The sequence below is a fragment of the Catharus ustulatus genome, chromosome 16 (assembly GCF_009819885.2).
Source record: "Catharus ustulatus isolate bCatUst1 chromosome 16, bCatUst1.pri.v2, whole genome shotgun sequence".
Lineage (NCBI taxonomy): Eukaryota > Metazoa > Chordata > Aves > Passeriformes > Turdidae > Catharus > Catharus ustulatus.
In genome coordinates this window covers 80298-98707 of record NC_046236.1, presented here as the reverse complement: position 1 = coordinate 98707, position 18410 = coordinate 80298, and the positions used below count along the sequence as shown (strand labels likewise).

Here is an 18410-nt window from a genome sequence, read left to right as displayed (position 1 = left end):
TTCACTCATTTCTGAGTACTCTTACACGGTTCGTTCCTCGCCGCTGTGCGCTCGGCTGGGGGCAGGCAGGTCAGACCCATCTTGCGGCAGCGCCAGGCTCGGGGGATGTGCTTGCCCGACGGCCCCGCTGTGCCTGACGTGGCGCAGGGGTTCCGCCCCCGCGGACGGCAGAGGGAAGCGGCGCTGCCCAATCAGCCGCTGCTGGGCCGTGCGCGCAGGCAGGGGGCCGGGGGCGGGGCCGGGATGGCGGCGGCGATGGCGAGCCAGGGAGAGCGGGTGGTGCTGGTGAGTCGGGCGGGCGCTCGGTGGCGCTGGGGCGATATCGTCCTCTCCCTGTGCATGACAGCACTCCCGTGCCCCCCAAGGCTCTTTCTCTGTGGTCGGGCTCGGGCGGGGAGTCGCGAGATGGCGGCAAGGCCGTCCCCTGCGCCCGGGTCCGGGCTGAGCGTTTTGCGGGGGCTGCCCGGGCCCGGACCTAGAGCAGCTGCCCTGACTGCAGGCACTGCCTAAGTTCCGGCCGTGCTGTCAGGCCGGTGCCCGGGCTCCGTCGCCGCGTGGCTCGGAGGTCGTGGCCTCCTCCCGCCTCACCCAGCAGCGGCGCCCTGGTCTCTCTGCCACCGGCGCCGCTCCTCCGATGGGCCGGGTGGGGTGGGGTGGCAAGGCCGGGACCGCCCTGCTCCCGGCACACCGTCAATGTGCCCTTTAGCCTTGGTGTCCCGCTGAACCGCCCTGCACATGGCGGGTGCCCGAGCTGCCCTAGTGATCTGGGGACAGCGCAGAACAGTCGTCACTGCGGCCTGCCCGGGACAGGATCTCCGTGGAACAATGAAATCTTCAGTCTGGAGAAGGGGTTCAGAGATCCATCGGTCTGGGTGGAAAGCCATATAGGAAAACGGGTTTTTCCAATGTCAAATGGTTTAGAAGAGTATGACCAACATTCTCCAAAAATACAACTGTGCAGTGCACAGATATGCATGAACTTGACTTAGTCCAAAATTAGTGTGCAGGGAAAGGGAGATTTCTTGCTGTGATTAAAGGGAAGAAAGACACCAATGGGCATTTTTGAGCAGAAGCACCTGCATGGTGCTGGTGGGTGTTGAAGGTACTAAAGACGTCTGCTGCACCCATGGGATCACTGTTCCTTTGGTAATCTGGAGGAGGGCAAACATTACATAGTGAAAGAGCTGCAGATCCATCTTCTCTCTAGTGATCAGTGACAGGATCTGAGGGAAGAGCATGAAGCTCTGTAGGCTGGATATTTGAAAGAGTTTCTTCACCCAGAGCGTGGTCAGGCACTGGAATAGGCTCCCCAGGGCAGTGGTTACAGCACCCTGCCTGACAAATTTCAGGAGGGTTTTGGCAATGCTCTCAAGCTCACGGTAGAATTCTTGGGGCTGTCCTAGGCACAGCCCACACTTGGATTTCATGATCCACGTGGGTCTCTTCTGGTTAAGAACATTCTATGATCAGTATAATTCCCAGAAACCCAAAGCAGTGTTACACAGTTGAAGTCAGTGGTTCTGCACCCAAACTGCTTTGAAGGATAACTGGGAATCCTGCCTGGCTTTTTTGTGTGTGCCTGCCTTGGATAAATGTTTGCTGATACAAACCTGACTTTGTCCTACTGCTTGTTGGGGTAACTCTTGCATAAGGTGATGACACATCAGTGGGGGGGTTATGTTTTCATGGTGAACAAGAACCATCTTAGCAGAGGAACTGCAAGCTTAAAGTTCTGAGTTGACCATAGCTAGCCTGTTTTTCTGTGGGCAACCTGCTCAGAACTCTCCCCATGGAAAATTTATCTTTTCTTACAGGACAACAGGTGGCAATCTTTTCTTTGTCCAATGCTTGCTTCTGTAACCCCACTTCTTTGATGACCTGCATGGGGACTCATGGTTTAACAGGAACATTAGATGTGCTCTGAGGGTCTACTTTATACAGGCTTCTCTGTGGCAGCAGCCAATGGAGGCTCAAGGCAGTGAGTCATCAAATCCAAACTTGTTCATTACTGAATATGCCCCAATGATTGGAAGTTCCCAGCCTGTGTCCCCCTTCACCTCCTTTTCAGTTTAACTTGTTTTGGTTTTAGACTGCTATTGCTTGGGGAAATGCTAAGGATGGGGGTAGGGGATGCTCATTTTAGTTTTTGTCTTTGTTTCTCACTACCTGATTAGCAACAAATTTGTCTGTAAGTTGATTCAGTTTTGCCTGTGCCAGGAGTTGGTAATGGATCTCTCTAGCTTTACCTTGGCCCATGATCTTATTTCCTCCCCTGACTGATTGAGGAAGCCACCATGAGGGAGGCTGGGTACATGTCTGGCAGCCAGTTGAGTCCATCCCAACAGCTTAAAAAGATGCCCCAGCTTTTGAAGCAGTAGCATTTTCACTTTGTTCTGAAAGTAGAATTCAATTCTAGGTTTTTTGGTACAGTGATTGGTGTGAATATTACTTTCTTAAACAAAGTCAGGGCAAGAATGAGAACAGTTCATTGGACTGGGGTGGAGATGTGGAGATGTGGAGACTGAGGTGTTTCAACAAATCAGTAAGAAATATTTTGTTCTCCTTTATTTAAACAGTATGGAAACAGCAGTACACTTGGAACTTACATAATTTTCTCATGTGTCTGAGAGATTTGCTTCCAGTGTTTGATGTCTAATGATTCCATTGCTATCTTCCCACGACATAGGAAGAAGAATTTAAATGGCTTTTACAAGAAGAGGTCCATGCTGTTTTGAAACAGCTGCAGGATATTTTGAAGGTGAGGTTAATTGTGAGTTTTGTGTTGTGGCTTTGTTTGACCTTCTGTGTAAGGAATGGTGATAAGGTTTCCCTTGCAGGAAAACATTCTTGGTAGAGGCTGCGCAGAAAGGTCATCCATGCATGTCCAGTTCTGTCCCTAGTGCTTGCTTGCCCTCTGCTCCTGAGGACTCCCAGTAAAGCTGATTTCCCCAAGATTGCTCTGTTCTCGACCCTCTGCTGAGAGTTGCTTTGAAAAGGCACATGGAGGCAGCCAGACCTATCTGCCAGGCATTTGCCTGAGATATCAATATTATCTGGAACAGAGAATCTGGATCTACCTGTAGCTTTGACATGTGTTGTGCAAGCAACATGGCCTTTAGCTGACAGCTGCTACTTGTGCAGTAATTACTAGCATGCACTCACCTTCTTCAAAACCATCCTTTCCTCAACATGCCTGCTCCTCTGCTGGTACATGCCCCTTTCAGAGGCCTTATGTGTTCAGCTGAAGCAGATGGGCAGCACTTTTCTCAGCTTTCTCCAGCCTGAGCATGCACTGCAGGGCCGAGTCTTTCCAGCCAGCCATGGGGAATGGGTCAAAGGGACTTGTGTGCACTGAGAATGCCCCTTGTGTCTACTGGATCAATGTTCAACAGGCCCAGTCTCTTAACACTCCCTGGTCTTTGGAGTGATGGAAGAGCAGGGCCATAAATGTGAAGGTGAGGGACAAGTGGCAAAGCAGGTGTGAGTGCCATAGTGCTTACTCAAAACCCCAGGACTGGAGCCAATAGCAGGTGACAATAGACTGCAATACCTATATATATGCTACCCATTTTGAAGAATTTGCTATAGTTTTGAGGGTGAAGTGTGTAAAGGGCATCACTAGCCAGTATAACCAGGTGGAGGGCTGGGGAGGGTTAGTTTTCACTCCAGACTTCCTTCATGTGTAAAGACCAGCTGTGATAAGGGCAGCACCATAGTGCCTGAGGGTGTGCAAAACTGAGCTTTTGAGTGCTGCTCCTTCCCTGGGCAGATTGGGGATCCTGCTGGCACTGCCCAGCTCTGGAGTGTGGGATTTCCAAATGCCTTTCACTATGGGTTGCATGTGCTAAGCCTTCTCCTGGATTTCACCAGTCCTGCAGTAGCATGAAATCCAAGTGTTCTGCTTGGTGGACTTCAGGAGGCTGGAAGAGGTGAATGCTACATATTCAGCCACTTGCTAGTGTCCACATCATCTTTGTTCCTGGCTCATGGTGTGCTGGGCCCAGGCAGATGCTCTAGCACTCACTGTGTCCTCTCTTGGGCAGGAGGCCTCCCACCGCTTTGCCTTGCCCACCAGTGGCTCAGGAGGACCTGTCAAGCAGGAGAACTTTGTACTAAGCACATCAGGGTAAGTGGTGGTGGTCAGCAGGTCACTTTCCTCTGCAGCAAAGGGTGCAGATTCTGGAGGATCTGTGGTGAAGGGTGTTGCAGAAGCCCTGGAGCAATGGGGTTTTTTTTAATAGGAGATTTTGCCTTAAGGAAAACAGACTAACTCTCAGGCAGGTGAAGTCTCTCATGGCTGCTGACAGTCTGTAGCTGTGCTCCAGGGCTGCCTGAGCCAGCCTTGTGCTATTCCTCCTGACACCAGAAGGTAGTCACTGATTCCTGACCCCATAACTTGTGTATTGCCTCAATGCTAAGGGCAGTTTGCCAAGAGACATTTTTTCTGATTAAGACACAGGACAGTTGGAGTTACAAGATTGAATTCTGATCTTGGCTCAGTTTCTGACCCTGACTATAAAGAAATCCTAATACACTAATTTCACGACTATAAGGCGCACCGGATATAAGGCACACCTCCAGGAGTCAGCAAAATTCCAACCTTTTCCCATATATAAGGTGCACCGGACTATAAGACGCACCTTTTTTTTTTGCAGCGAGGATCCATGCCACGTGCAACAAAGTAACGAATTACGGTATCATGCGATCGGTTGGGGTTTACTGGAAGGTGCTCAATTTGCAAACATTTTTCACAGATTGGTGTAGCCTTTAAACGCAGCCCCAAAGTTGCCCTCCCCATGCGTGGGCCCCGGCATTCCTGCCCGCCCACGGTTGCCAGCTGGCGAGGTGTGGCTCAGGGCGGCCGTGGCTCGTGGTAACTTCAGGGCTGCCTGTGGTTGGGGGCAGCTCGGGGCTGCCTGCAGTTTGGAATGGCTCGGGGCTGTCGCGGTTCAGGGCCGCTTGGGGCTTGCCGCGACTCGCAGCGGTCAGGGCTGCTGTGGCGGGGCCGCAGCTCGCCACTTCTGGGTTGGCTCAGGCGTGGCCGCGGTTTGCAGCTTCTGCAGCAACCTGCTCTGTCCCTCCCTGTGCTTGCCCTGGCGGTCCGGCAGCCCTCTAGCGCTCTGGGAGCCCCCGCGGTGTCCCTGGTGCGCCGGGAGCCCCGTGCCCCCCCAGCGCTCTGGGAGCGCGTGCTCTCTGGGAGCCCGGCGCTCCAGGAGCCACGTGCCGCCCTGGCGCTCCAGGAGCCACGTGCCGGTCTGGGAGTCCTCGTGCCCCCCTGGGCTTTTCCCCTGTGCCCCCCTGGGCTTTTCCCCTGTGCCAGCACTGCCAGTGCCGCCGGGCTCACCGCGTTGGTGGCCACTGCCCCGGCCCGGCGCTGCCCCGATGCCCACCGGGTTCACCCTGCGCCAGTGCAGCCCCCGATGCCGCTGGGCTTGCCCTGCACCCGGCACTGCCCCAGCCCCGGCGGTGCCCAATGCCGCCAGGCTCACCCCATGCGGGCGCTATCCCAGTCCGGTGCAGCCCCGATGCCACCGGGCTCACACCGCGCTGGTGCAGCCCCGATGCCGCCGGGCTCACTCCGCACAGGCCCTGCCCCAGCCCGGCACTGCCCTGATGCCCTGGGCTCGCCCCGCATCAGCGCTACCTCGATGCCGCATGAGCTTGCCCCGGCCTGGCGCTGCCCCGATGCCACCGCCAGGCGGACTGTGCTCGGCTCGGGGCTGTTGCGGGCTCGCACTTCCGGGTTGGCAAATTTCCGAGCTTTGTCCATATATAAGGCGCCACCGGACTATAAGGTGCACCTCGGGTTCGGACCAAATTTTAGTCAAAAGGGTGCGCCTTATAGTCGTGAAATTACTGTATTTTTCTTACTCTCCCTAAAATAGCAATAGTAAATCTCCTTCCCACAAGCAAACTGAGGCTTGTGCAAAAGATGCTAAAGGTGCTGCAGTTATTCTGAAATTGATATCCATTTTTTTGATCCTCACTGTGGCCCTTGGTCTTAGTAGATGCTCTGGAAGAGTTTGCAAGCTTGTCGCAATGCAGTTAACCTTAGTCATTAGGAATGTTACAGCATTGCAAGGAGTCATGCTAGTAATTCTGTACTAAGTTTGAAAGTTGTCTTCTTCAGATCTTAGTTAAATTTAATTTAGTTTTCATTTGTTGTTGTGGTAAGGTGGATCTTGTAGTGTTGATCTAAAGAGTCTAATATTGTAAAATGTAAAGTACGGGCCCAACCAGGTGCTTCAGTCCTCTCCTCACATTGTTCGTTGTAGGTGGGAGTAATCTTGCAGGACGTTTCAAAGGGTTTGGGATGTAGGTTTTTTATTTATTTAAGGTTGTAGGATTTTACTTATTTAGGGTCTTTTTTCTTGGAATGGGGTATGGTTTGTACCTTTCAACTCCTGTAAGAATGACCTAACACTCAGTGTGAGCAATTAATTTATTGTCTTGTGCTAGTGCCTTCTAGAGCTGTTTGTAACAGGAACCAAATTACTGACAGGTGATAACTGGACTAAGAGTGTGATTTAGAAATGAAGGTAATATTTTTAGGCAGAGCAGTTAGGGTGAGGTGGCCCTATAAGGTATATGACAGGCCAAGAACTGGGGACTTGAAAGTGTGTGTGGTGTTCAGCTACCGAGCAGGAGTAGACCCTGGGCAGGAGGAGCCCTGCTGGCTATGCAAGATGAGGAGCGGAGGTGTTAGGCTGGCAGTCGATAGGTGCCTCTTGTGACATGTGTTACCCAGATGTTTCCTCTCATTCCAGCACAGATCAGGTGAAAGGTGTGATGACATTGCAGGGAGATGCACTTTGTCAAGCTGTGAGTACTTGCCACACTTCTTGCTTTGTACTACAAGGGGTGATCACCCTTTGAGCACTTCAGGGAGGGAGGGAGGGAGGGAGGTCACCCTGGTAATGTGTTTCCAATGATCAGTGTTCTTTGTCAGTTCTCCCTAATTGGCCTAGATGTTTCAGCAACCATTGACATTTGTCAAGATCCAGCATCTGATACCCCTTCTACCACCACCATGTGGTGGTGAGTGCTGTAGTCAACTTCCATGGGATTCCTTGCCCTTTGCCACCTTTGTTGTGTAACAAGTTTCCTTGGGGAGCTTCTGTGCTGAGGTTATATGTCCTGCCTGGATCTTGATTCACTCAATGCCTTTCAACCTATTCTTTGTATTAATACTGTCCTGTGGAAGCACTGAGGTTCTGACTGTGCCAGGACTGCAGAAGGCAGTTTGCCAGGATGGTCTGGAGGAAGGGAATGTGACTGCCAGCCCTCATCTTCTGCATACAGGCATTTCTTGCTCTCATATGTTTGTTTCCTTTTTTCAAGGATGTTAATCTGAAAATGCCCAGAAACAATCAGCTTCTGCATTTTGCATTCCGGGAAGACAAGCAGTGGAAATTGCAGCAGGTACCTGTTGGCTCTAGATTCCCACCCGTCCATAACCTCAGTACCTTTTGTCTTTCAAGGGAGACTGTTATGTCCATTCCACATGAGCTACAGTGGTAAAAGCTAAGGGAGGGAAGCAGATGCAATTAGATCAGTTAAATTCAATTGGGGTCCCTGGGTGGGCTTATTCCAGACACACTAGTTGATCTGAAGGGCTGTCTGCATAGCAGTCATGATCCTTTAAAGGAGTGCCTGAGGTTCCTGTGCGGGACTGTCCCATGTCACCCCAGGCTAGCAGGGCAAAGAGCAGCTTCAGGGGCTTTGAGTAGCTTCCTCTCATTCTCTTACGGATGCATTTGTTTACACTGAGAACAAATTCTTGTGTTCTGGTAGCATGTCTGAGTTCCCTCAGGTAAGGAGTTAAAAGAATGCAGCTCTCCAGAAAAGAATCTCTTTTCCATCATTTTGCTAGGACATACATGATTTCAGGACCTGACCTAGTATCTGGTTTTCCTCAGTTACTTTGTCACAGCTGAGTAGGCTGGAGGAAAATGGATTCAAGTGCTTCCTTGCGCCAGAAAATGCACAGGTTTTTCTAGCTGATGAGTGCATTTGACATTGAGTGTAGTTCCTAATGTCTGCTTTAGCAGTGAAAGCTCTACCTATTAACTTCGTAGAAATCCTAGAAAATTGTGTACAGTAATTTCACAACTATAAGGCGCACCCTTTTGACTAAAATTTTTCCCTGGAACCCGGAAGTGCGCCTTATAGTCCAGTGCGCCTTATCTGATGGACAAAGTTCAAAAAATTGCCTACCCGGAAGTGCGAGCTGCGAGCCACGGGGGGAGCCAGCAGGGCCATGGCTGCCAGGTGGAGGTGGGGCGGGGCAGGGGCGGGCACGCCCCGGCCCTGTGCAGGCGGAGCCGCCCCTCCAGAGGCACGCCCCGGCCCCGTGCAGGCGGAGCCGCCCCTACACAGGCACACTCGGGCCCCGTGGAGGCGGAGCCGCCCCCTACACAGGCACGCCCCAGCCCCGTGCAGGCGGAGCTGCCCGTCCAGAGGCACCCCCCGGCCCCGTGGAGGTGGAGCCGCCCCTCCACAGGCACCCCCCCGCCCCGTGGAGGCGGATCTGCCCCTCCACAGGCACCCCCCTGCCCCGTGGAGGCGGCACGGCCCCTACAGAGGCACGCCCGGGCCTCGTGGAGGCAGAGCCGCCCCTCCACAGGCACCCACCGGCCCCGTGGAGGCGGAGCCGTCCCTCCAGAGGCATGCCCCGGCCCCGTGCAGGCGGGACGGCCCCTCTAGAAGCACCCCCCGGCCCCGTGGAGGCGGAGCCGCCCCTACACAGGCACGCCCCGGCCCCGTGCAGGCGGAGCCGCCCCTACACAGGCACGCCCCGGCCCCGTGCAGGCGGAGCCGCCCCTACACAGGCACGCCCCGGCCCCGTGCAGGCGGAGCCGCCCCTACACAGGCACGCCCTGGCCCCGTGCAGGCGGAGCCGTCCCTCCAGAGGCACCCCCCGGCCCCGTGCAAGCGGGACGGCCCGTCCAGAGGCACCCCCCGGGCCCCGTGCAGGCGGAGCCGTCCCTCCAGAGGCACGCCCGGGCCCCGTGCAGGTGAAGCCGCGCGTCCAGAGGCACCCCCCGGCCCCGTGCAGGCGGAGCCGCCCCTCCACAGGCATCCCCTGGCCCCGTGGAGGCGGCACGGCCCCTACAGAGGCACGCCCGGGCCTCGTGGAGGCAAAGCCGCCCCTCCACAGGCACCCTCCAGCCCCGTGGAGGCGGAAGCCGCCCCTCCACAGGCACCCACCGACCCCGTGGAGGCGGAGCCGCCCCTCCACAGGCCCCCCCTGGCCCCGTGGAGGTGGCACAGCCCCTACAGAGGCACACCCGTGCCTCATGGAGGCAGAGCCGCCCCTCCACAGGCACCCACCGGCCCCGTGGAGGCGGAGCTGCCCCTCCACAGGCACCCACCAGCCCTGTGGAGGCGGGAGCCGTCCCTCCACAGGCACCCCACCGGCCCCGTGGAGGCGGAGCCGCCCCTCCACAGGCACCCACCAGCCCGTGCAGGCAGCACGGAGGGGCAGCGGCCATAGCCCGGCCCCGGAGAGGCAGCACAGAGGGGCGGCGGCCATAGCCCGACCCCGGAGAGGCAGCACGGAGGGGCGGCGGCCATGCCCGGCCCCGCCGGATGCAGGCGGGCCTGGGGCCCCGCGGCACCGCCCCTGCCAGGTACAGGCGGGCCCGGGGGCCAATGACTGCCAGGTTGAGGCGGGGCCTCGGCCAGCAACCGCGCGGAGGGAGCTGGGGGCGGAGCCTCGCTGCAAAAAAAAAAGTGCGCCCTATAGTCCGGTGCGCCTTATCTGATCTACAAAGTTGCGAATTTTGGCAACTCCCGGCGGGTGCGCCTTATAGTCCGGTGCGCCTTATGGTCGTGAAATTACTGTACTTGGGATGTTAATACCAAACTTGATTGAGTTTGTTTATGCCTTGCAACAAAACAATTAAGATTTTGTGACAACAGGCAGCAGTGCCTCCTCTTTTGTTGCTCTTTTGTACTGCTGCCTGGTTGATAGTCCTCTACTGGCTTTTATGGAAAACAGGTTCCTTTATTTACTTACATTATGTGTTCTAACATTGTTCCGATATGGAGCGTGAGTGCCTAAAGGACTGGACGCAGAAGCATTTAAGTGGTTATATGGTGATCTTCAGCCTGTCTGAATTAAAAATTAATATCTCAAAGCAGTGTCTTCCCTTAATGAGTGATGTCGGTTGGAGTTTTGTTTTCTCTGTACAAAGTGAAGTCATGGGTAAAAAGTTGTAATGTAGGCACATTTTTGAGGAACCCAAGTGCAGGCACATAAATTTTGAGGAAGTTGATTAGAAAACAAAGCAAATCAAGGGGAATACGAATGAAGCAAATTGTAACAACAAGGTTCGCATTGCTTGACTGGTAGTGCTTCCAGAAACAGTTTAGGTTGGGAGATGTAAACACTGGAGGTGGGGATATTTGAAGATGCCCAAGTACCCTGCAGTCTCGCAGTCTGACAGTGGACTTACCATTCTCACTTTTCTCTCTGTTGCCCCCAGTGCAAGAGCTTTCTAAGAGCAGCGCTGTTCTGTGTTCTCTGAGTTCTGCATTAGAAGGAGCCAGAGCCAGGTCTATGTCAGGGAGGCTTCTACAAGGATGCAGAACTGGGTGCTGCAACTGCTGGAAGGCGTTGTAAATATATCCAACTACAAATACCCAAGCTGTAGCCAGTTTCCCAAGAGACACTCCTCATACGAGCTTCTCTGCCTAGCTGTTTCATTTTGCACCCTCTAATTTACTCTTTGGGCTTGTTTTTTCAGTTTTCATGCTGCTGCCTGAAATTGAGCACAAGTCAGCTTCTCCCAGGGCCATTGTCTTCCTCTGGTTTGTCCTTGCTTCCATGAAAGCAAGGATACACCTATCAACTTTGCTTTTATAACTGTGTTCCTCTTACTTGCGAAAGAACTCAAGCCAGTTGTGTTCTGAGTCTGGTCCAGTCCACCACAATGGCATAGCTTCTTGGTGCTGGAGATAATTCTCAATCCCAACAATTTTACTTTAGAAGGACTCTGGGATACTGACAGAAACACTATATTAGAAATCAGTGCTTGCTGCTCATTGCTGCTCATTGATCTAGTTGTTTTAGCTCTGATAGGATGAAATCATTGTTCATGGTGCTAGAGCTGACTGCTGTATGCCATTAGCAGTGAAAATTCCTGCCAAGTGGTCGTGGTCAGAGCACTCCCAGGATGAGTGCCTGATGTCACTTCAGGACAGGAGCAATATCTGTACTGACAGACTGTTCTGCATCTCCAGTCAATAAGCGGAGAACCCAGTAATGCTTCTGGGCAGCAGTGGTAGGTTTGTGTTTGAGAGTGTCTGATGTTTAGACATGGCATTATATTTGAGAAGACACTATTCTTAAGGTCAGTGAGATAACTGGGGAAACGTTTACTTCCCGGCATGTGCTGTTATGGAGTGTTTTTTTTCATAAGGCCACATTTATACCTTTGCAGATCCAGGATGCTAGAAACCATGTGAACCAAGCCATTTACCTGCTTATGAACAGAGATGTGAACTACCAGTTCAAAACAGGCTTGGAGGTGCTCAAGGTGAGGAGAAAGCCCCTACTGCTTGGGTAGGAACATTCATTTTTCTTCCCTCCATTTTTTGTTCTAAACACAGTTAATGCACATTACTGTGGAAATGCACATTTCCTAGTGGAAACCACAGTTTTACCAGTATGTACCCATGTCAAAAAGTGTCCATGTGACCTCATATTTTATATGAATCTGTACTAGTTTAGCATTAGTAAGAGGGCTGTACATCCTGGTGAACGGTAATTTGAGCAGTCAGTGCCCTGTTACACACCAGTGATTATCTGGGAGGATATTCCTTCATCTGTGGATGATGTTACGTAACTCATGCTCTTTGTTAGTCAGTACTGCTGGCAAGAGCAGCAGTGAGGCAGCCATCAGAAGATGACAGTACTTGTGATTTACTGAAAATCTGAAAGTGATCTCTCTTGCCAGTAGTATTTTCTGGGATCTAATACAGAACAGCTGCTGCATGGCAGTGAAGCCCAACCTCCTGCTTTGAAATGCTTTCTGAAGGCACCAGAATTTCGGCTTGCTTATTAGAATCCATCACAACATCAAACATGAGAAAATGAAACCTTTTTAGTTTAGTTTTTTAGTTTCCATATGGGCAAAGGCTGCTCATAGGAAGAAGCTAAGTAATAAAAACTATTTCCTTTTACTTTTCAAGTGGAAGTAAGGGGAGGTATTAGTCATAATACAAAGTGCCTTCGTCTTAGTAGTCATGAGCTCTATAACAGACATGATGCTTCCCCCTTTTTTTTCTGGAAGTCTGCCTGAATAGAGCTTTTGAACTATTGGTATCTGGCAAGATTGCCTCACAATGAGCTGGTTCTTTATTCTTCTACTGCCTTGCTCATAGCCGGTTATTAACAGAGGGAGCCCATGCAGCAGTTGTACCTGTGATGTGGGAGGGGGGAGACCGAGCATGCAGCTTGTTTTTTCCTTAATGCCTGTTCTTCTGAAGAGTTGATGATGAGTTTGTTGATGCCTCTGTGGCATCTGTCTTATGTTGCCTTGGTATTCTTATCATGAATAGCTGTTCTCTCATCAGTCGCTGGTACTGAACACTCCTGACCTGTCTCATAAGTCTCTGATGGTGGTAACAGTTAAACTGCATTTATGTGGGAGTCACCCCTTCCCAATAAGTTCCTGAATTCCTGGAAGAGAAAGGGGTAGTGGCAGTTGTTGGTTTAACACTTGCAGAAGGCTGTAGGATTCTGCAGCACTGGACAGCTAACACTGTCGAGAGCGGCCCAGGAATCACACTCAGCAGTGGTTCTATGCATTATCTTGTAGCTTATGGATGCTGTGATGTTGCAGCTCTCCAGAGCCCCGAAATCGGCTGACCACTCCTGCCACTCTGACATTACCAGAAATTGCCTCCAGTGGGACTCACAGTAAGTGTGTGGTGGGCTAGATCTCTATACAGGTATGGCAGCATTGCACTAGTGTGGATCCTGGGCTGCATCCTGGTGGAAGTGGGTTTCTGAAGTGTTTTCTGAGGCAGAACTGAAGCAAGTGCAAATCTGGAGTGGTTTGGATGCTCTGTATCTTCCTGTGGGAATGCAGATGACTTAGGCATGAGGACTCTGGTTCTCTGAGAATAAGTTGTGTTCTCTACCCAAGAGTCTTGTCCAGAGATTATTTGCCCTTGTGAACACTGCTCCATCCTTTCTTGTTATTGTCATGCACATATCATTTGATCAAGGGTAGTGAGAGCTGCAATGGTTACCTGCAGCTGCTCAGTCTATTTCTCTCCTAATTTTTTTTTTTTTTTTTGCCATGGGGTAATTGTAATGTGGCTTGGGAAAAAGGAATGATTCCCAGCTTTATAAATTACAATCTTTTCACTGAAGAAACTCATTTTCTTGCCAGAAAATGTTCACCCCTGCGCTGCCTCCAGACATCCTTGTGAATTTCTATATTAACCTGAACAAGCTGTGCCTCATTATTTACCAGCTCCACGTACTGCAGCCCAGCACAACCAAGGTGATGCCTGCTATCTTGTGAACTTTGCTTAGTTTCCTCTCTTTATGTTCCACTGTGAGGAGGAGATCACACTGCTACCTGGTCCAATGTTATAAGATAATGCACAAGTTAGTTCAGCTGGTGCTAAGTTTTTGTGTTTAGGTTTGCTGCACACAGAAACACTGGCTCTAAATCTAGTTTGGGGCATGGACTGCTTACCTCAGAAGAATATACCAGTGCTCTGGAGTAAGCCAGAGCTTAAGTATTTTTTACCAAATACTTAAAATATAGTTTGATAATTTTGGAAGGGCCATAGTTACATTAATCCATTTTACATCAGAGTAGTGTCTTGGGTTTCCTAATGAAGTTTTGATGGATACTTTTCTGCTTCACCTGTTGTATGGGTCAACTTGATGTCCTGTAAAAACAGTGTGTCCTGGTTTGAAAGACAGGTGTCTGCTAAGGAAGGCAGGAACCTCTCTTGAAATAGAAATGTAAACTTCCTCCCTCCAAATTATTAATTTGAAATTAAGGGCTTTCAGGCAAAGAAATGGAAATAGGAATAGCACTTTTTTGCTATGAAAATTAAAATAAAAATATAGTAATACAAAACAACAAAAACACAGAGTCAGAATACAACCTGACACCCTGTCAGTCAGAGTGTTGGTAGTAGTCCATTTAATGGTGGCTGAAGTCCTCCTGGAATGACAGATGTGGTTCAGTTTAAAGCAGTGGTCCTGTAGAAGGGTGCAGTTTTCCTCTGAAGTTTCAGGGATGATGTAGAAAAGTCTGGTTTTCCTCTGGAATCCAGTGGAAAAAGGCTGCTGTGATGTTCTAAATCTCAGATTTTATCCAGGTAGGAAATGCTTGGCTTCTCCCCCTGGGGTGGAGCATCTCATAATGGGATGATGTAATTTTATCAGTCATGCAGTGGGAGTCAATGGCCCATTAACAGAAGATATCTCCCTAGAGGAAGGATGGGTTGTGGAAAGATAAAGAAAGAACACTGCACTGCCCCACCTGGTTTTAACAGATGGCTCATTAGCAGAGGATCTCTCCTACAGAGATAAGGATCACTGCCTCACCTGGTTTCAACAGATGATGATAGAATACACACCCCTGGTCACATCCCTGCATTGCAACTCAAGACACACCATTTAACTTTTAAGCTTTATGAAATGCATTCCTTCCATAGGAAGATTTTCCTAAAAATCTGTATTTTGTTTTTCCTCTGGATCTTCTAATCTTATTTTTTTAGTGATAAAATTTGTAGCTACATTGAACTCAGCCAAAGTGTAGGATTTCTTTCATGAAGGAGTGGGAAAGAGTTCTAACAGAAGGGATTGCATTTTGATGGAGTGTCCAGGCAAATAGAGCATGGGTGTTTCCTTGGATGTCAGGCTACTGAAAGTGTAAACCTTAAATGTCTTTTTTCTAAGTGGTTTGTTTACCACATCAAAATCCTAATGACCTTTTTCTTCTCTAGAACTTCAAGCCTGCTGGAGGGTCTGTTTTGCACAACCCTGGGGCCATGTTGTAAGTACAGTCACTACAAGGGTAGTGTACCTGGGTAACAGGTGTTGGTATACCTTGAGGGTGAAATCCAAACAGCTGTGTACAGTTTCCATTGTAGCATCTCTGAAGTGGAGAAGCTGGGACTGAGTCACTTGCTGTGCCTTTGAATGCTCTGTAGTGTTTCTTTAAGGACTTGGTCTTAAAGGCTGAAATATGTGAATTTCCAGGATTCAGCCTACCTAGACAGTGCCACGTGTTTATGTAGAGATGGGAGTTTTACAACAAAAATGAGTGTTTGGTTATTGGCATTGCCACGTGCACTCCCTCTGCTACCTGTCTGGAATGAAGTTCCTACCTTCACCCTTTAGCTTAACTATAAATCTGGTCAGAGGTGGACTTGAGTGTTTGCATTCTGTAACTTTGCCAGGTGCTGATTTAAATGTGATAGAACTCATCATCATCTCTCCTATGGAAATGTATGACTTGAGTTCTATGCTGTTTGTGTGAAACTGTGCTTTTTCCCCTGCCTCCAGTGAGTTTGGCAGCCAGCGATACGAAGTCAGCCATGTGCATAAAAGTGGAATGTGTTGTCCCATGGTTAAATGATGCCCTTGTCTTCTTCACAGTTTCACTGCAGCTTTGTCAGCAACTGAAGGACAAGGGTAATGGCCTTGAAAAAGGGGCTTTGTTTTAACTCTGGATTTTGAGGAGGACCTCACATCTGACTGTGATGTTATTCTGTTCAGCTTGATGAAAATAAGCGGATGAGTCAGTGTTCTGGAGCCAGGGAGTTGGCTGGCACTGCCTAGCAAACAGCTATAGGATAAGTATAGTGGTGTGGCAGATGTCTGCTGAGCTGGTGACTAGATGGAAAAGAGCAAGCTGACATTTCTGTGTTCTCAGTCATGACGTGATGAGAGGAAACAAGCAACCTAGATTGCAGTAGATCAGTGCTCAGTTCCAGTTCTGCAGCTGCCACCTTGAGCAAGTAGCAGTAGTGTGCTGAAGTGTGTAATGCTGTAAATCTAAGTCCTCCCTCACACATAATGTGCTCTTTTTTTTTTTGTGGTACAATGGGTGTAGGAACTTACCTGCTTTTGTTTCTTGCTTTCCAGATCTCCGTTTTCTCCAGTTACTGGAACTACAGGGCATACTTAATTCTCTGTGCGATGGTCTAAGCCTGTACATGTACTTCCAGTGTCTCTCTCTGTCCTCTCATTGCTAGCTGAGTCCAGGTTCAGCCTGAGAAGGTGTTGGGGTTCACTGCCAGATGCCCTGCACAGGGCAGGGTCAGTGTACCCGGAGACACAGCTTTAGTAGCCTTGTCTGGATTGCTGCATAAGCAGGGCACCAAGTAGTGCTGGGTGGTTGGCAGGAGCTTCCATTGATCCCTGTTGTGCACTGTGTGGTTCACACTTCCCAAGCCCCTGATGAGTTACACAGGTCTGTTAAAATGGATAGGTACTCTGGACCACCCTCACTAACTAGATCTCTGCATTGTGCTGTAACTAACTCCTTGAATGTGAAGTGGCTAGGAAGGGGGGGAAATAGACTAACTTAACACACCTCTTAAAAGGTAGGGCATGTTGCTCCATGTAGTGAAATAAGTTTCTCTTATCAGATCAAACTGTGCTTATAACTAACCCTGAGTGGCTCCTTCCCCTGCCTGTTCTGTCCATCCCCATGTTACTGATTCCCCTTTGGGGATGCTCTTGCTGCTGTTTGAATTTTTTCACCCCTCATCCAGCATCAGTGTGATAATTATTTTTTCCTAAGCCCTAGTTGGGCCAATTGGTCTTTTCCAGGTTTAGTATCTTATTTTCACTGCCAGCCTTTGGAGTTGCCTTGGTGTACCTTGTGCAGTCTTTCATCTTGTCATTAAATGCAAAGTGAGTACCACATTGCTACTATGATTTGCTGCCTATGGATGCCACAATGTGTAACACATCCCTTTAGCCACTGCTAACTGTGAAATAAAGACCCTCATACCTGCAAGTGCTTATGTGGGCTGTGAAAGAATGAGTAGCTGAGATTCAGTGCTCTCTCACAAGTGAGTATGTTGGGTTGTCTTTTGCTTTACTGGGGAGGTACTACTAACTGGGCAGCTTTTCAAAGGCTGAGCTTGTTTGCACAGCCTCATCCCAATGCTCTCTGATACTTGAATATATCTGAAGTAGTTTTCCAAACTACTTCAAGCCTTTGGAAGAGGCTATAGGCACTCGGACTTGGGTGAGTTGGCTCATAGAGTCATTCAGAACATCTCTGGCAGAGTGGGAAATCTCCAGGTTCCTGTTTAGGATCTTCTCAGGAAGCTGCCACCTACCCACATGGCTCTGTTGCCCCTGGAAGTCTTTTGCAACCTTCTCATACAGCTTTTTGTGAACAGGTGCTTGTAAATGCTCCTGAGTTTCATTTGGTTCTGAATAGCCTTGGGAAACAGTGAAAGGGGCAGCTGCTCTGACAGGAAGTATGATGGAGAGCACAGGCAGTCAGTTCCTCTCCCATATCTGCTACTCAAACTAGCAGGGGCAGAGGCAATGTGATGGAAGAAGTAAAAGTTCCCAGGGATGAGATCCCAACCAGTGGCAAAGTTGGGCCTCAAGAGACCTGGTTTTGCTAACAAGGATTCAGTAAGGGATTGGCTGGGAGAGCTGTTCCAATTACATAGCTGGTGGGGTTAACATAAAGCCCCGCACAGAACCCTAGTAGTGGCAGGCAGCATATCATGCATGCCAGGCATGCTGTGGGCCAGTACAGCCAATCTCCTGTGGCAATGAAGGACACCCTGCTCCAAATATTATTCATTTTATTACAAGACAAATCAATACGGAGTCTCAAGAGAGATTAAAATACAGGGACAAAATAAAGCTAAAAATAAAAAAACCCATTAAAAAATTAGATAAAACCAAATTGACACATCATTTAGGAATATAAAATTTATTATTATACAACACAGAGAATTGGCTTGTCAGTGAGATACCATACTCAAAATAGGGTTATTCAGAACCAAAGAAGTAAGATGTTGTTGGAAGCAATTACAAGGATAGACTTGAAAATGTACATGCATAATGAAATGTAATCAAATGTGTAAAATTCTCTCTCAACTGATTAAGATAAGAAAAGGTTTCTTATTATTTCCTCATTTAAATCAGAAGCCTCTACATTAGCAAATAGGAAAACAGAACCGTTGCTTCTTTACATTCCACAAATAAATGGCTCACACAGTGTCAAGGCTGCCACCTTCTTAACATAGTAGTTAACAAAACAGATCAACTTACAGAGGATGGCCACAGCTCCAGACTCAAACATGAGACATTCTTCTCTGTTCCTAGTTTTCATGATCATGCTGAAGGGAAGTGGGTCCAGCTTGTGACAGACATGGTATCCTTTACTGAA

At 49.6% G+C, this 18410-nt stretch overlaps 1 protein-coding gene across 1 annotated transcript; it reads left to right on the top strand.

The window, feature by feature from the left end:
- Positions 1-228: 228 nt before the first annotated feature.
- Positions 229-17009, top strand: ROGDI (rogdi atypical leucine zipper). Its single transcript, XM_033073713.2, is given in 13 exon segments — positions 229-285; positions 2687-2758; positions 4044-4126; positions 6768-6822; positions 7342-7422; positions 11448-11543; positions 12828-12863; positions 12865-12939; positions 13407-13520; positions 14986-15035; positions 15548-15587; positions 15589-15675; positions 16130-17009. Coding segments are annotated over 13 exon segments (894 nt in total). The 5' UTR covers positions 229-243; the 3' UTR covers positions 16193-17009.
- The last annotated feature ends 1401 nt before the right edge of the window (positions 17010-18410 follow it).